The following is a 21,014-nucleotide window of genomic DNA, read 5'->3' on the forward strand; positions in this document are numbered from 1 at the left end:
GGAAAAAACATGTATCTGAAGGAACTCTGTAGCTTTTAGATGTGGTGATGGGTTCTGGTTAGCGTGCATGCTCTTGTATCCTGTAACATCAGTGAAAACATGTTTACAGAGATCGGTGAACGTCTGCATGGTTCGCTTCTTACTTGCATGTAAGTGACATGAGCCAGATTCATAGCCTTCAGCTTCCTGGCACACTCTTTGTCCTTCCTGAGGTCAGTCTTGCAGCCAATCAGGATGACTGGCGTGTCCCGACAGAAGTGCTTCACCTCTGGGTACCACTAGGCAAACAGAATAGGGAGTTTAACGGTGTGATACAGTACATGTCTGTTATTTCCCCTATTAGATTTTTGAATTATTTGGCATTACTCTGTTTGTTTGCAGCACTGATTGGTCCTGTATTGTAATCCTTGCTCACATGAAGGCTTGCACAACATAAGAGTTAATAATATACGAGACAATGCAAGGCAGCACCAACATACCAGGCGATTGATGATTAATGATTAATCGTAAACTGGATCTTAAACAAAAAAACAAGAACGTTTGGCGACATTCCTGTGCCTGCATGAGTAACTTGGCTCATTGTTAACACTTATTGTAAAATAGAAAAGGATCACCTTTATCAGGACGTTCTCATAGCTGGTTGGGTTTGTGACATCAAAGCAGACTAGAACCAGATTAGCTTCTTGGTACGAAAGTGGCCTCAGTCGATCATAGTCGTCCTGTCCTGAAAGGAGAAGGGCAAGAAATATGGGTTAGCCGATAAATGTAGAAGTGTGAATACGCCCATACGCTACAAAACTCTGTGTGTGCGTCTAAAGAAACAAAAGAACAAATATTCTGCTTTAAATGCAACAGTCTAAACATAAAAATGCTACAAAGTTTATGGTGGCTATAAGAAACCACATCCTGGCCTCAGTTTCCTCTGCAGCTGATGTAAGGCACCCTACAGCAGATAAGCTGACAGACCAGACTGCCGTGGCTTTTCCTGACAATGAAATGTCTTCTTAAAAAAGCTCTTCAGATAACATGGAAATGTGTTAAAACTGTCACTTTTGAGTCACGCTGACCACTTTACGAATCTAATTTTGGTACTAGCAAGTCGACGCTGTACAGCTGGCCATACGTGCTCTGTTTCAAAACATATAAAATACTGTTATTAATATATATTTAAATGGTTTGACAAAGCAAAAATACATAAAATTAGTCCATAAAATGTTTTGAGGGTCTAATCTGAGACTCCAGTCAAGTTTTTGGATATTTACTTGATTGTAGGTGTTTCGTTTGGTTTATTTACCCTATAAAAAAACCCTCATATTAACAGCTGCTTAGTACACTTATATTTTAGACAGTTCCTGAAATATCATGATGATGATGCTCTGACATGAGCGTCAACCTTTACTACTTCCTTCTACAGTGTTTCTCAGAGCACGAAGATAACAACCGAATTCACAAGATGGGAGTGTGGTTGAACTTTAATATCTTAAAAAGCAAAAAAATAAAAGGGTGTTTCTCTTCCACTCGCTTGATAATCAGATTAGATACAATACTTCTGTTTTATTCCACCCAGAGGACAAATAATGTGGCCTCTGAGCTAAAAAATAAACCCTGATGTCTTCTCATACAATGTGAAATTTAAGTGAAGAAAAGAACCCTGAATCACAGAGATGATCATTGATTTATTTATTTTTTTTGTCTTACCGGCTGTGTCATACAGGTTGAGCTTTATCTCTTTTCCTCCGAGAGTGATAGTCGTGGTGTATTTTTCGAACACTGAAGGTGCATACTTCTGTTTTTGACACACAAAAAAGAAAGATTTCCAACTTTAAGAGACAGTGTCATGTTTATATATCCCTTCATTTATACCGATTTGAAGTGTTTCAGAGGTGTGCCTCGTTAATCTTTGGAAAGGCAGCTTACAGTGCTGGGTGTGACAGGTTACAGTCACACATCTGAACTGCGTTCATAAATTCAGAAAGCTGTGATGAGTGAAAAGTGACATGGGAGCTCTTCTTACCTCTGGAAAATCACCTTTGGCATAAACCATCAGAAGAGATGTTTTCCCGCAGCCTCCATCTCCCACAATTACAATTTTAAGTTCATCTCCCTTTTTCGTGGTGCCGCTCCCGGCACCGTTTTGTGTCATCTCGCCTCCAAAGTGTCACGCAGGTGCTCCCTCCAGATTTAACTTAAATACATGACACAGCCTAGCGAGTCTATTTTTTGAATGGTTGAGATGATTTACAGGGAGTGTCAGGCAGAGTGAGGAACAGCCAAGCCTCATGTTTTACCAGGTAGCTCACTCTGCTCACCACTTCCTGTTCCTGTCACACTGTCTGCCTCCAATTGACCCCCCACTTCTCTCCTCTCCTATTATGAGCTTGTTCACTGAAAGCATGCCGCTCTCTCGCCGAATTACACATGTGAAGCGACTGAGTCTGGCTGCTCCTACTTCCTCTACCGCAATGTGTTTGCGTATTTCATTTTCTGGGTGGGTACTCAGTCTGAAGCACTGCCCCCACTGACCGTGTGGCGTGTGTGTGCGAGGGATAACACTGAGAAATGCTCACTTTTCACGCTGATCCTACTGATGCAGGATCAGCAGGTTTTTGTTGACGCTGACAGCTGTCACTACAGAGGTTTCTAGACTCCTGCCTGTGGAGGTGTGAAGCATTGTCTTGGTGAGACTGAGTGGGTCACTGGGTGCACCCATCTAAATGTGAGCTTTTTCCAGGTAAAAAGCCTGTTTTGGTTATCTTTTCCACTGTCAGGCTGGAAAGATATAACAGTTGGAACCTTAAGGAAGCATGCAAGCAGCTTGCAGGTAGAATATTTAATATATCTGAAACAGAAAACAGAGCATCTGAGCACCAGCGCTTCCAGATTAGATCAAAATAACTGTATATTACTTTAAAATTAAAGTGTTTTCTGTACCATGTGATCATTTTGAGTCCTCAGCAGGATGTGAGTAATGCTTCTCTGCTGTGACATCACAGATGGTACCATCAGGACAAACTATTTTCTCTCTTCCCAGGGTGCAGTTTATGGATGTGGGGGTTTTTTTGGTCTTTTTTTTTATAATGTGATGAATCTTTTCAAGGGCGTGAGGATTTTTTTTAAAGTTTATTTTTGTATTTTCCAGTGTTTTGGGTGTATTTTCTTGTCACAAGGGTGAGTGTTACAAACTAGAGCTAAACACTGACGTGGCTAGATATTAAAAGACAAACACAGCAGAAAGTGTGAGAAAGCAGGTTTGGGAACGTGTTTCATTCGGCAGTGTAGATGATTGGTTATCAGTGACTGTGGGTGTCGGGAGAGAGCAGATCACAGGGAACAACCATATATGATCACAAAACGCCAAACACTTAAACATGCTGACGTGGACTAAAAAGTCAAATTAAACCCAGGGATGTTTAATGATATGTTTAGCTGGATCATGGAAGTGCTGAAAATGTGAACAACCTGTCCCTTTAAGAGAAAAGGCTGACACCCTTCCTCCATTTCAAAAATTCTATTCTTAAAATGTGAATAAATTGGCACAAGATAAACGTGTTTCTACTCAAAATTCCTCCAGTAATCTCACCCCACAGCATGTGAAACATGCCATATATTGTGTCATCACAGCTAAGGCACAGTTTTAAGGATGGGCCCAAAAATTCAACAAAATCTCCTTTTAGTTTCCATAAAAAGAAAACAATAAAATTAATGCATAGTCTATTTATTTCATCATCTCACAAACACACACACACAGCCAAGAGGTAATAAAACTTGCAATGAGAGTATGTTACAGATCATTATGTGGAATAGTACAGCAATACACTACATATGCAAATATTTAAGAGCTAAGAAGAAGAAATCTGGCTTTTTTCCCCCTTTACAGTACCAATCAATCTCTGCACGGGGAAGAGGGGGAAAAAAATCCTTGAAAAAGCCAACTGTGCCCATAAATAATGAAAAACACGACTCCGAGGAATGTTTGATTTGATTCAGTCCGTCGGGATTTAAAGCTGAAAGTACAAAAAGCCATAAAAAATAGACACAGCAGTGTACCTGTCAGTTTTGTACAGTATTTAGCGCAATAAATTTTAAAAGAAATATGTTGAATAAGTTACATTTTTTAAAGTGCTTGATTGACTTACAAGGTGTAACTGGCAGTATAACATATGGCTTAAAAGGATATTAAATTGTCCTTACATATCCACACGCATACAGCCCATTTTCATCAGTTAATAAAGAAAGAACAATTGTCAAAATATTATCACTCCGAAGAGAAAGAGACAGCTGTCCTGCAGGGGAAAAAGGCCAGTCTTCTCTGTGTGGAATATTCCAGACTGTCAGCGGCAGCGCTGAACGGGCACAACCCACTCGGGAAGCTTTTTTTTTTTTTTTAACAACAGAAAAAAGAAAAAGAAAAGGCCTATAAGTAACCAAATGGGTGTCGATTTAATCGCAAATCCATCTCTAAAGTAATGTCACATTTTCACTTTTATGTTGTTTGTTTTAAACATATCCATAAAACCCTCTACATGCCGTAACCGTGGGCTGGCTGTGAGCAAGGACAAGCTTAACATAGAGAGAGGGGGGGAGGGTATTGAAGCCCTGTGACCTGAATGCGCGCGCCCGGCAGCTTAGGGCCGGCAGTTGATAACAAGAAAAACAGGCCTCTGACACGCACACTGACACATAGAGAAAGACTGCACCATTTAACTAAAGAGGTGTATCTAGAGACCCCCCGCGCCCCCTTCCATTTTACGTACGTGAATAAAGACCCTCCCCTTCTGTATATTTAACTCCTTCACCGAAAAAAAGAGGTTCATGTCATGTTTGTCTAATCTGGTAAAGCAGCCGTTGATCCGCTGGACTTTGAAGCGAGAGATCACGCGCACGCTGCGTGCTATTTTCGCCTAGATACCAAACAACAGAGCTGTCGCTGCAGTGGATTCTTCGTGACCTTATATGGCAACGGTGTGTAGGAGGGGGAGGGGGTTCCAACGAATGCGCTCGAGCTCTCGGCGCGAGTCAGCCTAGCAACCGACCGCCTGACTACGCCGGTTTTATGAAAGTTTCCTTCCTCACACGCAGTTGTCGTCTTTTCTTCTCTTTTTATATTCGTGTAAAAGCAGCCACCATTTTGGATTAAATAAATAAAAAATAAATCACCCCCCAGTGGCGCTTATTGTGGTTACTTCCAGTTGAAATTACCCTCGGATTAAAAAAAAAAAAAAAAAAAAACGCTCTCCTGAGCCTCACCCAGTTATGGCGCAGCAGCTTTTTCACGGCACAGTGCTCTCCTTTGTCTGTAAAGAAGCCATTTTGAGACAGAGAACAGCAGAGAAAACCACAGAACAAGTGTTGCCTACATACCACTAAAAAGGTCTCTGTTTGGAGAGGGGGAAGAAGCAGTTTAAAAAACACAAGATTTCTTCCCATAAGATTCTTTTTTGGTGGCTCGTTTAAGACTTGGATTACATGTTTTGAATACTGCCTGTAAGTTTGCAATATCATTAAAAATGTGGGTTACAGTTACTCATTTTTCCCTTTTTTAAACAATTACGCTGACGTCGTTTTGTATCAACTGCTTCTTTGATGTCTGCTCTCTTATGAGACTATTTAATGTAGACACATAAAGCTGGCAAATTGAGTGAAATAGCTCAAAAATCCATTACCTGTCCAAAACATTATCCTTGCAGTTTTAAGTGAAGTGTAGATCAGCTAGAAATGTCGAAAAAAAGCAAGAGAGGCTATTATCGACTGCAATCCTGTCTTCAGGGAGAGAGAAGAGATGGTTTTGCATATTGCCCACACAGATGATGCTTGAAGATGCATATTCGCTGGCTGAGAGAGGCAAAGCTACCACTGATCAAAAAAAAAGTTATCAAAAGAGCTCTATCTTTTCGTGCTAATGGATTCCTTCCTTTTCAGGAGACGCATTCCCACCCCTTATTAATGCCATTATTAGAGGATCCGAAGATGGAGCTGAAAACATTCCTCCTGCCCCTGCGTTTAGGCCTGTTAACTGCTGAGGTAAATATTTTCAGCCTGAAAGTTTTCCCTCCATCTCTTTAATCTGAGGTTGTGTTTTTAAAAGGAAAAAAAATCGCTGTAGAAGCTGGAAAAAAAATTAAATAATTAAAAATGGTGGTGGTGATGGGGGACTTCCTAAGTGGGCTTCTTTCTAAATTTAAATTATGCCCTTGAAGTAAGGTCAAGTCGACAATTGCACATTTGGCTTTCTTAGTTGGACAGCACAAACCTAGTCGATTCAAGCTGTCTCCACAGTTGCAGTACAGGACACAACAGGAGACACCAGGGTGTTTAAAGCGTTGCTGTTGTGAGAGGAAAAGTGGGAGACGTTGTTAATCAGAGCAAATGGATTATCAGTCAACAAACTATTTAACAAGCGGCCATTAGGTCTCCGTGGCCTGCTTTCAGTCATTTGAGGAGCACTGATGTTACAAACCCTGCACCTTTAGCCTTGTATGTTTTAATGTCAGCATGCCAGTGGACATATTTTTTTAAACAATAAAGCTGCAGCATTTTTATGTGATCACATAGCTCAAGTAGACAAAAGTGACAGACATACTTTTAATAACATTAACTGCATGCCTCACATTTTACATTAATTTGTTAAATTTAAAAATAAATTATGATAAAAGACTTGAACTTACTCATTGCAACTCATATCCTACAAGGCCATAAGTGCAATGCCAGCAAGCTGCCATTGCACATTTTGTCACTTTGTGTTTTTCCCCCACCCCAACCTCTATCATTTTAAACATCTCCAAAAGCATAAAGCTGTTTATTCACAACACTTTTGGTTTCTTTTCACTTAAGAAATATAAATACTGTTATATGGGTGTGCCATGACCTAGTTAAGACAAAGATGGATTCCAAGGCAGAGGAAAAAAGGCTCAAAATGTCACGGGGTAATTGCATCCAGCACATTCTCTTCCTTCTTCTCAATCCTTTAAAAGGAGCAATCATAGTTTTATCATAGTCCGTGAGAGATGAGGAAATCAAATGTAAGATCCCTTTGGAACAAAGGAAACCCATATAGGCCATTGAGTCCTGTTTAAGGAAAATGGCTGCCGAGAGCGCTCAGCCCCCTCTCTCTGCTCTCTGTTGAAGGACTCCTGAGCCGTGCCTCTAATAGCAGACGGCTCCTCTGCTGCTGCGCTCTGATTGGCTCGTTGAGCTACCGCTGTTAACCAGCCAATTGCCCGAGCACTGCAAACAGCACCAGGCAATGTCAAACAAAACCCAGTTAGTCCGATTGCAACGCACCTCCACTGAAATAATTTACAAACTAAGAGAAGCACAGTCAGGTTTAGTATTATATAAATAAAAGCGCCACCGTTTAAAAAAAAAATGCTAGCATAACATTAATAATTTTTAAAAAGAGGACAAATGGGGAACATAGGCGACGGATTGGCACTAGTCTGTTGCTGTAACCAAACAAACCGCCGCGTTCCAACGGTTATATAGCCGGGTAGCGAAATCGAGCTGCCAGACATGCGAGTGTTCGTATTAAAATTCCAATTCCCGTGTTTGACATTTTTATATTAGCCGCCATCACCTATTGCCGTGTCGCCGTAATGACTCTTTTACCCTAACATATCAACCGACATGTCCTGAATGTACAAACGCCCGCAAGACCGCACAGAAAAGCTCGCCACCAAAGCAGTTTTATTAGCCCTTTAGTGGCAGTTAAGAAGATATTACCCCCTGTGTCTGTCTTGTGTTTGCCAGTTAGGTAAATACAGCCGGTAGATTCAACACTATGTCGTTTAGAGGATTTGTGAGACACTAAACTATCGCCAGACCTCATTTAGTCGCGGATATAAATGGGAGCGTTTCTGCGTGGCCTGCCTAAAAACACGTTTATTTTATTGTTAGGCTAATGCAGCGTTAAATAAGCTGCGGCCATGGAGGCAAGTTTGTAACGAAAGTGCCGTTGGAGGTGGGCAAGCCTAGCGGTGTATTGTGGGAGAGACAAGCAGCTACAGACCAGAGGCACACAATATGTGTTGGCTCTCGCCGAAAAGGAGGCAGTATTCTTTAAGCTAAATCATGTAATGTAAGCGGCGAAAGGAAAGCGATTTCGTCTTTTCATCAATTACAAAGAGAACAACACCCGATCGGACGAACCATGTCCAAGCCAGGGGAGAGGAACAGATTGAACGAAGACCATGGCAGAAAGCAGAGTTCAAGTAAGCTTGTTCTTTTTTCCTCTTTCTCCAGCCCTCCTAATGCCTGTTTTCCGTAAGTGGGATATACACTAGATCCCATTTTTCGCTCTCGCTTGGGGTTACCCCCGCCACCGAAGTCATGCATCTGTAACGTTTGGCTGTTTTAAAGTGTTGGAAGGGGTGGAAAGGGGGGAGGTTTTGCTGGTAGGAGAACCGTGCTTAGCGCTTGGCTCCCGATAACGTTAGCTCTCCTCTCCTTGTCGCTGCCTGTCGTTTCAGGTTTGGCGAACGGCATGGACAGTCATCCCGTCTGCGGCTCAGCGGAGAAGCGGAGTCACCACTGGAGAAGTTACAAGTTGATAATCGACCCGGCGCTTAAGAAGGGATCTCACAAACTGTATCGCTACGATGGACAGACTTTCAGCATGCCCGTAAGTGCCGCATTTGACGCGGCGGAGCGGCTACAATAGTAACCGAGTAGCCGACCTCCATGATAGGTTACAATGTGGCTGTGCTGGCCGTGGGTTTGTCACGGGCACGTTCAGCATCTTGAACACGGTGCCCGGAGGTGTTCGTGTTGATTCACCGACGCAGGACAACTTTGCAACAAGTTAGTAGCGTGTGGAGCTGTGAATGGATAACGGCATTGTGTGTGTGTCTCCCCCCTCTTCTCCCACAGAACCCCGGGATACCACCGGTGGACATCGTCCGAGACCCCAGGATCGGTCGTCTGTGGACTAAGTACAAAGAGACGGACCTGCCGGTGCCAAAATTTAAGGTATCCACTCTGGCTTGAAGATCGATGCCACACTTTTCCTTGCGGATACGGGGTGCTGTCAAAAGTTGCAGACACACCCCCCTCTCACTCATCTCCGGGATGCGAAGTGAAAATGTGCCTGTCGGTGACCAAAATAATACGCTCTGCTCTGATGCATGTCTGCTTTTACGGACTCGACCGAGTGCATCAACGCGATCTTTGAAACTTCTCCTAGCAGTTGTTATCTCAGCTGTCAGAAATGACCCTCCACACACGCGGTGCAACATTAACTCCTGTCATTCTTCTTCCAGATCGATGAGTGTTACATCGGCCCCGTGCCTCCAAAGGAGGTGACTTTCGCCAGGCTCAACGACAATATCAGGGAAGGATTTCTTACCGACATGTGCAAAAAATTCGGAGAAATCGAGGAGGTCGAGATCCTGTACAATCCGAAGAACAAAAAGCACCTGGGGATAGCCAAAGTTGTTTTCGAGAGCGTGAAAGCCGCCAAAGTGGCCGTGCAGTCGCTTCACAACACGTCTGTTATGGGAAACATCATCCACGTGGAGCTGGACCCGAAAGGTAAACAAGAGCTTAAGTTTGCTTAAAAAAAATCAGAATCATATGTGTTATAAGAGTCGGGAGCACAGAAATATGACAAGCCGAGTGTTACCTTTAGAGTGACAGCGTTCACGTGTGCATATTTACGTGCGTTGCCTGGTTACGTGGATAATTGAATTCATTCATTGAATATAAGCCTGCTCCCACAAGTCCAGAGCTGACGGTGCTGTGCACTCCCACTGTGCATAATTTCAGACCTGCAAACAAACACAAGCCAATCTGTCCGAGTCCTCTGTACTTTAAATTGTTTGCATTTAACTTAAAACTAAGAAAAGAAGTTAGTTTTTCTGTTGTTAACACTGTTTGAATTCCAAGTCCATGCATGTTCTGTCTTGTTATTTTTTTTACTGATGCAAAACTGCAGCTTGAACGCATCGTAACATACCACTTTAGCAGTTTTGCTTATTATTTAATGTTATAAATACTGGCAAATATTTTGATTCACAGCTTGCACTGTTTTCATTGTCCGTAGTAATGTCTTTATGTTAAAGTATTACCCCAAATTGATGGATTTTTTTTCCCTAAGTGTGATTGATGTCTTTTTAAGAAGTGCAGTTAGGGTTTGCTTTTTTGATCAATATGCTAAAGGAATGCATGCTTTTTTAAATTAAAATATGCTGATCAGTGGTATTTATCCCAGAACATAATGATGCTTTTGCAGATACAAATAATAATGCATCATATTAGTTTGCAAACCCCCCTCCATAAGCACAAGTTGTTGCTTTAAAATGTTTAGCTTGGAGTTCAGCTACTGGAGAATAATCACTGTCACTTAAATGATGCCCGATGAAGTCTGTTGGCTTTGTAAACCTGGCATCAGACCCAGACATGTTTACTGTTCTGCAGGTGAGAATCGCCTGAGGTACTTCCAGCTCCTGATGAATGGCAGCTACACTCCACGCACGCTGCCTGTTGGTGGAGAGGAGGCCAGAGAAGTTTCCCCTCGAAGCCTGGCAGAAGCCTTACTGGTAAAAAAACAAAAAGAAATAAAGCTTAGGTTGTGCAGTTAAGAGTAAAATAGTAATTCAGTAGTAGTTTTGTGCTAGTTTGTTGAAGGTCAATTTGGAGGAACTGTTGCACACTCTTGTGTAGATGCTTTATTGTGCTTTGTAGAAATGGTTCAAGATACACCTGAGCAGGAACTTAACTGAAAGTCAGGCAAACCTGTGGCTTTGTATCTTGAGATGTCCTCACACTGCTGTGCCACCAGCTTGCTATTTTGATTTTAAAAAATCTTACTTGCTTTAGTTGTTTGAGAAACTGATTTAAAGAATCTTCTCGAACCTAAAGATGTTCTCAAGAAAATGCCCAAATTAGAATTCGCCTCTAACAATTTCATATTTGTGTCCTCTAAGGCTTGCGAGCCCATCCGCAGGTTATCAGAGAGCAGCGTGTCTGCTGGGGGAGGAACATTGCCGCCCAGCAGTTCCTCCACCCCCCTGACCCTGGAGACCGGCTACTCCAGCCTAAGACAGGATACGCCACAATCCCAGGGAACCCCTCATACCCCGCGTCAGGCTGGTACGCCTTTCTCTCAGGACTCTAGTTATTCCAGTCGGCAGTCCACGCCTGCCTACCAATCTAGCCGTCCTGAGAGCTCCGGAGGTTACAAATCTCGCCGACACGAGAGTAAATTTCAGGATGCGTACAACCGGAGACCGGAGAGGCCTCAGTATCGCAGCAACATGTATCGAAGTACGCCTGAGCAGCCTCCTTTCAAACAGCACCAGCTCACACCACCTGAACCTCCACCTTCCACCACTTCTTTCAACTACACAGCGCCTCCCCCCGCTACACCCAACTTCAAGTCCGCCTTCTCACCCTACCAGCCCCCTTTGCCCCCTGCGTTCCCTCCAACAGAGCCAGCTTTCCATCACCCAGCCCAAAGGGAGGGTGAATACCTCCGACCGCCAGAGCCGCCCCTGACGGCTGCTGTTGACTTTTTGCCCGCCAAGGAGCGACCAGAGACTCCTCCAATCCCGGAGCCTCCGCCACCAGAGCCCGCTCCTCATCCAACCACCCCTCCTCCTCAAACACCAGAGCACTGCCCTTCACCCGGTTCCCCCATTCTGGATCCAGAGAGGAACAGCCTGGATTCTCGCATTGAGATGCTGCTCAAGGAGAAAAGGACAAAACTGCTGCCGTTCCTGGACGAGCGGGACTCGGACAACGAGGTGCGAATGGAGGGAAGTCCGATTTCCTCCTCGTCCTCGCAGCTATCCCCGATCCCTCCTTACACAGGTGGCTCTCAAGGTGGTCAGCAAAATTCCCGTCCCTCCAGCACAGGTTTGGAGGACATCAGCCCCACGCCACTGCCGGACTCGGAAGATGAAGAGCCAATTCCCGGGACTGCCTCACTGATCAAGAGAATCAGCTCTCCTGTCCACGAGAAAGAGAAAGAAGGATCTTTTGGAGGCCACTCTCCCGCTGAGAAAATGGACACGGTAAAGCAAATATTTATTTTCTTAATTCCCTGATATTTGTGTCCAAATAGCGCCATATTTACCTCCATGCTTGTCACATTTGACAAGAAACGGCGCACAGGTGCTGCTTCAATTACCTCTCATTAATGGCACTGATTAAGTTGATGGAAGCGCGGTGCTGATGTTTACGCACAGCTGTGAATGACAGTTACACAGAGGACGCAGGAAGTCGGGTCTAGTTTCAGTGTGCGGCGGTAGTAGTAAACCTTCCCTTTTGTTTCATTCTTTTTCTTCTTCTGCTTTGTAAAGGAAATTCCGGTTTCACAGCAAACCGTGCTTTAAAAAAAAAATAGGGGCCATACCAAAAAGGTGTTTGCTCCTCCAGTTTACCACTGGCATTTTTCTTTCTTTATTTTTCTGCAAATGAAAAATGAAGAATAAAGCACCTGTAACCTTCTGAGGAAGCGTGTTTGTTTGCCTCATGTGCGCACACGCACTCCTTGTCAGGCGCAGATAAAAGAGTTGCAGCAAGTTATGAATGAAAAAGCTTTCGGTGCAGCCTTACAAATGCCTTCGCATTCATGGGAAGACAAACCACCTCTCTTTGTTTTAAAGTCGCAGTAGCACCGTCTGGCCTGTCAGGTTGCGTTTCAACACAGCGTGCTGCGAGGAAGAATAACAGCCTCTCTGCTGTTGGGGAATTGAACACTCTTGTTTCCTCTTTCTAACACTCGCAGCACACGCTCACATGGACGAAAAGCACGGTTTGGCTGTTGGCCCCTTTCAGCACGCCACATTTCCTGGTTTAGCTGAGCCTGACAGTCAGGATTGGCCGAGGCGTCTCTGTTCTCATATTTCAAGTTATCGCAAAGCAAACAGTACAAACAGGTCATTTGGGTAACAACGCCACTCCCATGCTGAGCTTTCCCTGCTCGGTTTCATTTCTGCAGCAGCTGAGACTTATGAAATAAAACAGAACAGATGAGAGTTCAGTGCTCAGATGTTTTTCAGAGTATTGCATTTGTGTTTTGCACTGCGGCGCTTTAGTTCGGTGCCTAAGCAAACATCTCGGTTTGGTAACACGCTGATCGAAGACTCGGGTCGGCTGTGTTTGACTGTGACTGAACTTTGAACTCAGACCAGGTGTAGAATCATTTAGTGCTCTTATTTTGAAGGTGCTGTGAGTCCAAGATAATATTTGTTACAGTCTGAAGTTTTCCTGTAGCACATCAGTGAGGGCAATAAAAGAGAGTTGGCACTGAATGCCTACTGAGATTTGTAGGGTTTCCTTTTTTAAATGTTGACAAATGTAACATTACAAAACCAGTGTTTTTGTTGTTGTTGTTTGTTCATTTGTTTTGTTTTTTAAAGTGGTGTATCCCAAGAAATCATCCCTTTACTATCATTATGTTTTATTCAAACATCTCAAACATTTCCACACAATGCCCAGCGCTGTTTATATTTAAGGGGCTGCCACATTTCTCAAGTCGAGGTATATTCATTTTGCTTTGGTTTGTTTTTTTTAGTCTGATAGTTTGACCTCATTTTAAGGTCTTCATAAGAAAATAACATTTACTCAGGTGTCAGGTGAAAAAGGGCAGGTGATTGCACAGATTTGTTCAGTCCTGACAGGCTGTCCTGTCTCCACACAGGGTCAACAGTCATCGGGAGAGGATATGGAAATCTCAGACGATGAGATGCCCGGGACTCCGATCACAAGCGGAGAGTGTGGCAAAGGCATCGTCGTGAACTCTGCCGTGTCCCCGATGCAGACCATGGCCATGCATCCTTCCAGCTACCACCCCCTGTCCCACCAAGCCGGCTTTGCCATCGCGCATCACCCCCTGGCCCCTCACCTGGCCGCCCATACCGGAGTGCCTCACCCCATGCTGCCGCCCATGGGTCCCTACCCTCCGATGCCGGTGGTGCCTATGGATCTGATGAGCTGCTTCCGGTGGGAGCAGTGGAGCACAATTCCGATGTCCTTCCAGATGCAGCAGCAGATGCTGAGTCGCATGGCTCAGACCAGAGGGCCCTATCCCTATCCACATTTTATGGACAATGGCGCTTCCGGACCTTTCGGGGGACCCTATGCACCTCTTTCCATGGGTGCTACACCTGCAGGCAGCACAGGGGCACCTGGACAACAATGGCAGCATCCCAGTTTACCAAAGTTCAACCCCACCGTTCCTCCTCCTGGATATGAGACTAAAAAAGAAGATCCCCACAAGGCCACTGTTGATGGCGTGCTCCTGGTCATTGTCAAAGAGCTGAAGGCCATCATGAAGCGCGACCTGAACCGCAAAATGGTGGAGGTTGTGGCTTTTAGGGCCTTCGATGACTGGTGGGATAAGAAGGAACGTTCTGCTAAGGTAAGCTATCAAGAGCTCCAGCGGGAAAATCTGCATGTACTGACTGCTTATTGTACTAGTTTTGAATTACGATCAGTTAAATAGTGAAATAAAATTAGATCCATAGGATATGAATTAATTATACGTACCAGAGGCCACAGACTGCAGTGACATTAATGTTGGATCACGTGATGCGTTTCAAGATTATTAAGGAGAGTAATAAAAAGGCACGTTTGCAGCTGATTTTCCTGTTTGTGGTCCGGCGTGCTTACACAACGAGGAGATTTGCATTAATACGAGATATTATTTTGACAAGCGTCATAATGAATTCATCTGATGTGGTAATGAATTGTTATGAATGCAAGAACAGCTGAAGAGGTCACGCGTTTCATCTTGTAAATTAATTATTTTTTTGTTGTTTAAAATCACTTAATTCATTTGCATTTTTGTGCCTGATTGGATAAAACAAACAGAGGATGAAGAAGTAATTTAAAATCCCTTTTCTTTGATCACTGAGGAAATCTGACTGAGCTACTTTTTGCTGTTCGTGGTAATGAGAAACACAGGGTTTCATTTAGTTGACGTCTTTCTTTCCAAGGCATCTTTGACTCCAGTAAAGGGCGCAGAAGGGAAAGAAGAAGAGAGACCTAAACCCAAAGAGACGATTGGGTCAAGTCTCCTTGAGAACTGGAACAAGGGTGAGGGGCTGGGCTACGAGGGTATGGGCCTAGGAATCGGGTTGCGAGGGGCCATCCGCTTACCCTCCTTCAAGGTATCATGATTTCTAAATTTTATTTACTGAACTGTAGAAGGAAGCATCATATGCACCAGGTGTTTAAAATGGTGCATGTCGTGCTCAGGTCAAACGGAAGGACCCTCCTGAGGCCGCAGCTGCAGGCGACAACAAACGAGCCCGACCCTCCACGCCTGTGGACGACGAACTGGAGGACGAAGGTAACCCTCCACCGTTTACACTCTCACTCGGTCCTCCATGCGTGCAGTTCTCTTTCAAAACCCAATTTATCTTTTGGTAATTTTCTGTCAGACCGGGAACGAGACCCAGCTGAGCTCCCCTCAGATGATTCCAAACTGGATGGCGACGGCACGTCGGCAAAGAGACGCCACTCTCGACCGCTTGAGCTGGACAGTGAGGGAGAGGAGGAGGTGGACACCTCAGGGAAGGAAGAGTCGCTGTCTGACAGGGAGGAAGAACCTGTTAAAATGGAGGTTGCGGAGAGGCTGTCGCTTGGCAAAGTAAGTCGCCTCCAAAATGAAAGGGGGGGGGGAAAAAGCAGCAAGTGTACAGAAATTTTGTGTGTATCATAAACCTTTTCGTTCTGATTTCTTCCAGGAGAGTGGTGATGAGGAGGGCGAAGGTGAAGATGAGGGAGACTTATCCAGTGAAAGCTCCTCTTCAGATTCGTCTGATGATGGTACTTCAGATATTTGACAGAAACAGCTGGTTGGCTTTATTTATTTTAATGCGTTTCCAGTAGTTATTCATTTGTTTTTGCCTCTTTTCTTACAGAAGCTGAGAGTTCGTCTTCTTCCAAGGCCAGCTCAGACTCCTCGTCAGAAAGCTCTGACTCCTCTGGCTATGGGTTAAGCTCGGAAGAGGAAGACGACGATGAGGAAGAAAGGGAGGCAGCAGAAGATGCGGAGGTTGACGGCAAAGATGCCGCGACCTCCTCATCTACTTCATCCTCTACATCTTCATCTTCGGAGGACGAGGAGGAAGAAACAGAAGCTAAGCCTCCGAGCTCTCCTGCAGTACCGCTCCCAGAGGTCAAGGAGGAGCAGATACGCAGACCTCCTAGTCCTGAGGAGCCGTCAGCAGAGGACCTGAAGCCACCGTCACCTCAACACATCCCTGGTAAATGTTTGCTCCCATTTCTGTAGTCTAGCGTGCATCACTTCAACAAAAAGCATTTCTAATTTTTAAAATGATGCTGTCAGAGGTTAAATGAAAATTAGAGAAGGGGGAAAAAAAAACTGTTTCTTGTCTTTCAGTCCAAGAGCGAGACATCAGTGACAGCCACATTCCTGCAGTGAAGTCTGAACATCAGGAGATTGTAGCAAATCTTCGGCCACCCACTCCCACAGGCGTCCTGTTTGACAGTGACCAGGAGACAAAAGCAAAAGGTAAAGCAGAGCCTGAAGATGTAGCCAGCACCCCTGGTCGATTAGCTTCCTCTCAATTAGATTCAAGCATGGGTCTCCCCAAATCGGCCTCCGCATCTGTAATGCACCTCCCTCTCCCTCCTCACCCGGCAATAGAAGGCCGATCCCTTCTCCATCCGCCTCCAGGCCCCCTGCCCGACTTCCCTCAGCGGCCCCGGCTCCCAACAGATGAGGATATCCCCCGCACGCCTGGCAGGGACCTCATGGAGCGTGCCCGAAGTCTGGGTAAATCCCAGAGCACCGACACAGTGCCCAACACACCAGGCAGTGATGCTCCGCTCACGGGCAGCAGTCTGTTGCTTAGTTCCCCTCACATCCCTGGTAGTCCTTTCTCCTACCCTGCTCAGTCCCCTGTCCTTAGCGCTGGAGTGCCCCGTACTCCAGGAAGGGACTTAACATTCGCCCCTGTCTTCCCTGACCCTGCAGCAATTAATAGGAAAGTGTCCTTGGAGAGCTTGGATGATAGACCAGTTTTTAAGGAGCCGCACATCAGCGCTGTGCCAGGCCAGGTCCTGGCAGCCGGCACAGAGCACTCAGTCAGCATCCCTGAAGATCTACCTACTGGTCTCTCTCTAGATGTCCCTGTGCCGTCCGATGTCACGCCGTTGAAGAAGAAACCTGGACGACCCAGAAGCAAAAAGCTGCCAGCGGCTTCTGCGGCTGAGGAGTCTTTGGAGCTCTCATCCGAGTCCATCCATCTGCCTGATGAAGCACATCTCGAAGCTCTCTCTGTACAGACGATCTGTGCACAGTCCCCCAAGCACTCGAGCCTGGACTTCCGGGAAGGAGAAGTGGAGCCTCAGACGGTGTTACCTGATGAAGACAACTTCCTGACCTACAAAGACGAGGCACCCAGTGTGGTCTCAAAGCCGCCACGAAGGGCGCGGCGGCCCTGGGATGAGATCCTGCTGGGAAGCCTGTCTCCTGTCACCACGCCTCCACGGCCATACTTCACCCGACGCTCTGATTTTGAGGAGATGACCATCCTGTATGACATCTGGAACGAAGGCATAGACGAGGAGGACATACGGCTTCTGCAGATCACCTACGACAAGATGCTCCAGCAGGACAACGGTAACGACTGGCTCAACGACACGCTCTGGGTCAACCATCCTCATATCCTTTCATTCTCAAAAGTCGATGCTCAAGTCTCTAATTTATATCACAGAGAGAAACAACATAAAAGTTCTTATTAAAGGTTTTTTTCTTTCTTTTTTTGTAAATGAAATTGTATTGCACTGTATTTTGAACAGCAGCACCCTCTGGTGGTGAAAAAGAGGAAGTTGGCAAATTTTGAGTCAGGGTTCAAGGATTTTTCTGGCTTTCTGGAATAATTTTCAAGGTGTTTTTAGTCCCTTCCTTGACTTCCCTGCACCTACCAGCATCCCTGGAGTGAAGAAAAAGAGGCGAGATGACGGAATGAGGGATCATGCGACGGGCTGCGCGCGAAGCGAGGGATACTACAAGATCGACAAGAAGGACAAGATCAAGTACCTTCAGAGCACGCGGCTGCAGTCGGAGGAGCCGCCGGTTGACACACAGGTGGGCAGGACGTGTGGATTGTGATGGTGTGTGTAACAAAAACTTGCTGTGGGTGAACACGTTTAGCTTCTCTCTGTCTCTGCAGGGCATGAGTATTCCTGCGCAGGTCCACGCCTCAACCAGAGCTGGCTCGGAGCGGCGTTCGGAGCAGCGGCGCTTGCTGTCCTCTTTTGCGTGTGACAGCGACCTGCTCAAGTTCAACCAGCTGAAGGTAAATATTATGCAGGAGAACCTGTGCAGAGGTTGCCTTACTCTACAGTTTTTACCAGCAGACACTTTAAAATGTTATCAAACTTCCTGTGACACCCAAGTGTTTGTCTGTTTCAGTTCCGTAAGAAGAAGATCAGATTCTGCAAATCACACATCCACGATTGGGGTCTGTTCGCCATGGAGCCCATCGCTGCTGATGAAATGGTGATTGAATATGTGGGACAGAACATCAGACAGGTGAGAGGCAGACAGCTGGTTTGTGTAATGTGGGTTTTCTTTCTGCATGTATGTAAACAGTTTTTTGTTTTTAACCTACTTTTATGTGACTCACATGTGTCTGATTAACCTACAGTATAGAAATAGTGCATCATGAGGAATTTCAGTACCACTGAAAGTAACCTTTCCTCAGGTTAGTCCAGGTAACCAACAATTGTGACTTGACAGAAGCCAGAGGGTTAGGTTGTTAAGCTCTTCACCAGTGGTTCTAAGGAGTGAAGCTGTTAATATGTTCACGGGGTGTCAGCAGATATCTGCAGTATTAACATACCATCTAATGATTGACGTTCTTGTCTGGCAGGTGATCGCGGACATGAGGGAGAAACGCTATGAAGAAGAGGGCATCGGCAGCAGCTACATGTTCCGTGTTGACCACGACACCATCATAGACGCCACGAAGTGTGGCAACTTTGCTCGTTTCATCAATCACAGCTGCAATGTAAGGCAACATCTGCATGGGGAAAAAGGTTTAGCAGCATGAATATAAAAAAGAAAATTTGTTCTTATGCCCTTCTTTTTTTCCCCCCCTCTCCTCCCTCTTGCAGCCTAACTGTTATGCGAAGGTCATCACTGTGGAGTCTCAAAAGAAGATCGTGATCTACTCCAGGCAGCCAATCAACGTTAACGAGGAGATCACGTACGACTACAAGTTCCCCATCGAGGACGAGAAGATCCCCTGTTTGTGTGGGGCAGAGAACTGTCGGGGAACGCTGAATTAACGTCAAGTCGAGGTCAGAAAGAAAGGTCTCCCCCAGCTTCTCTCTAAGCTCGCCCCAAACTCGGCGCAAACTCCGTGCTTGAAATCTCGGATCAGGAGGAACTGAAGAAGGAACGCTTGTTTGGGAGTGAGGAGAAGAAAACCGGCAAGTCACCCGGACAGAGTTCAGCTACCTGTCTGGCCCTCTTCACATATTTAACTCTAGATTGTTTACGAATTATGGTGCTCTTAACATACAAATTAAAAAAAAAAAAATGAAGAAGAAGAAAACTTCTAGTTTTTTATGTGCAAACACTTGACTTGCGGGTGCAGCGTTTCCTCCCCTCCTCTCAACATCGGACAGTATTTCAGCGTGGCTGCTTCTACGCCTGGCTCGTACAAGTTTTACACCTTTTGTTTTTTTCTTCTTCCTTTTTTCTCATTTGTCTCATAAGCTTTACCCACACCACACGTGGTACATAGAAACAACACAGACTCTCATGTTCAGCTGCTCACTAACACTGTTAAGACGCACAAGCCCACCAGGTAAACGCCACCCTCTTCCCCACTTGTGGGAAGAGAGGCGGATGGCAGACGGTGCCGTTTCCACGCGGGTGGTTTTCCTGGACGTGAATCAAACTAATGAAACAAAAGGAAAAAAAATCAAGCTTACCATTGCAAAATCTGGAATATCCAACCATCTCCTGCTCTCACCAGCCAGCGACGGATCATGCTGCTTCCTCTTAGTTTATGCAAAAAAATGCTAATTAAGATGTTCAAACTTTGTATTGATGATATTCCAGTGTTTTGCGGTTTCGTTTAGGTTCTCTTCTTACTTCAAAGACACTATATTCGTGTGTGAATGTGTTCGTTATCGTGTCCGGATAGAGCGCGAGACTGTGAGTGCACTGACACACCCCCCCCCCTTCCGTGGGTCGCAGCATGGAAAAAGCCAACCAATCATGCAGAGCAAGAAAGACTAAAGATTAATCAAGTCCTGTCTACTTCCAGAGCAAGTGAAGGTACAAGTTTTCAGCTGTGGAGAGAGTAGTTAGTTCTCATTTTAAGTGCCATATGAATGCGTTACTGTCTTTGTTTAACCCGAGGAATCCAGAGATGCGTTAACATGGATGTGCACAGAAATGCTTCCTGTTTTTGGCTGATGGAGGATTTTTCTTTTCCTTTTTCTATCTGGGTTCACCGTCTCGTGTTTGTGTGCTCACAGATTTCTGTCCCTACCAGTGTTTAATGTTCCCCGCGAGGCAGAAGAGAGCCGATTCTTTCTTTATAAACTCATCGCAATGAAAAAGACAAACTTGTGAATGCACTCGGGGCTCGCACTTATGCGTCCGCCCCCCCCCCCCCCCCCCCCCGCCCGCCCCCTTTTTCACCCACTCAGTCCTCCCGCTAAGACCAAGTCTAACATTTTGCTTTTCATTCAGTTAAATTGAAAATGGAGATTTTTTTTTTCCACCAGTGATGTTCATATTGTAAATGATGACTTGTACAGAAGATCTAATGCTTTTTTTATATACATCTTCACAACTTTTAAAATGCATCTTTCTCTCTCTCTTTGTTTTTCACAAAAGACTGAGTATTTAAAAAGACAAACAAACGTATTTTCAGGGATCTGTAAAAGAAATCTGATGGTTTAAAAGGTTGTTTATTTAAAGAAAAAAAAAAAAGGTCCACTGTGTACAGGACGAGTCTCCACCTCCCTTTGGAAAGATTGTTTCTTGTAGAAACGTCTTCATTTTTCTGCCCATTTGC

The 21,014-nt window shown here is 45.0% G+C and overlaps 2 protein-coding genes across 9 annotated transcripts in view; one reads left to right on the forward strand and one right to left on the reverse strand.

The window, feature by feature from the left end:
* rhof (ras homolog family member F) overlaps positions 1–7,684 on the reverse strand; it is an 8,747-nt gene extending 1,063 nt beyond the window's left edge. The window contains exons 1-6 of one of the 4 annotated variants that reach the window (XM_086300663.1): positions 5,664–7,668; positions 5,248–5,294; positions 2,015–4,370; positions 1,699–1,786; positions 615–724; positions 144–278 (exon numbers count right to left, since the gene is read on the reverse strand). In XM_086300663.1, coding sequence (XP_086156789.1) covers positions 144–278; positions 615–724; positions 1,699–1,786; positions 2,015–2,143 — 462 coding nt within the window. In that variant the 5' untranslated portion in view covers positions 2,144–4,370; positions 5,248–5,294; positions 5,664–7,668. Of the gene's footprint in view, positions 1–143; positions 279–614; positions 725–1,698; positions 1,787–2,014; positions 5,124–5,247 lie in introns of those variants that run through there. The other 3 variants (XM_086300665.1, XM_086300664.1, XM_086300661.1) reach the window with 3 other exon arrangements.
* setd1ba (SET domain containing 1B, histone lysine methyltransferase a) lies at positions 4,289–20,622 on the forward strand. Of its 5 annotated transcripts, none has more exons than XM_086300651.1 (19): positions 4,289–5,484; positions 5,920–8,207; positions 8,466–8,617; positions 8,866–8,964; positions 9,255–9,525; positions 10,411–10,532; positions 10,920–12,008; positions 13,640–14,359; positions 14,937–15,110; positions 15,199–15,292; positions 15,384–15,592; positions 15,690–15,771; positions 15,867–16,211; positions 16,349–17,634; positions 17,894–18,061; positions 18,147–18,272; positions 18,389–18,508; positions 18,849–18,986; positions 19,093–20,622. In XM_086300651.1, the coding sequence occupies exons 2-19, from the start codon at positions 8,147–8,149 to the stop codon at positions 19,264–19,266; spliced, it is 5,430 nt and encodes a 1,809-aa protein (XP_086156777.1). In that variant the 5' UTR covers positions 4,289–5,484; positions 5,920–8,146; the 3' UTR covers positions 19,267–20,622. The 5 variants fall into 5 exon arrangements, with proteins under 5 accessions (XP_086156777.1, XP_086156778.1, XP_086156776.1 ...); XM_086300652.1 differs by having other exon boundaries at positions 5,920–6,021; XM_086300653.1 differs by having other exon boundaries at positions 4,290–8,207; positions 16,349–16,480; positions 16,946–17,634.
* The last annotated feature ends 392 nt before the right edge of the window (positions 20,623–21,014 follow it).

This window comes from Aulonocara sp. 'chitande type north' Nkhata Bay, linkage group LG7 (assembly GCF_057382095.1).
Source record: "Aulonocara sp. 'chitande type north' Nkhata Bay isolate Kocher_YH1m ecotype deep benthic linkage group LG7, A_spYH_male_GT1.1, whole genome shotgun sequence".
NCBI classification, from domain to species: domain Eukaryota; kingdom Metazoa; phylum Chordata; class Actinopteri; order Cichliformes; family Cichlidae; genus Aulonocara; species Aulonocara sp. 'chitande type north' Nkhata Bay.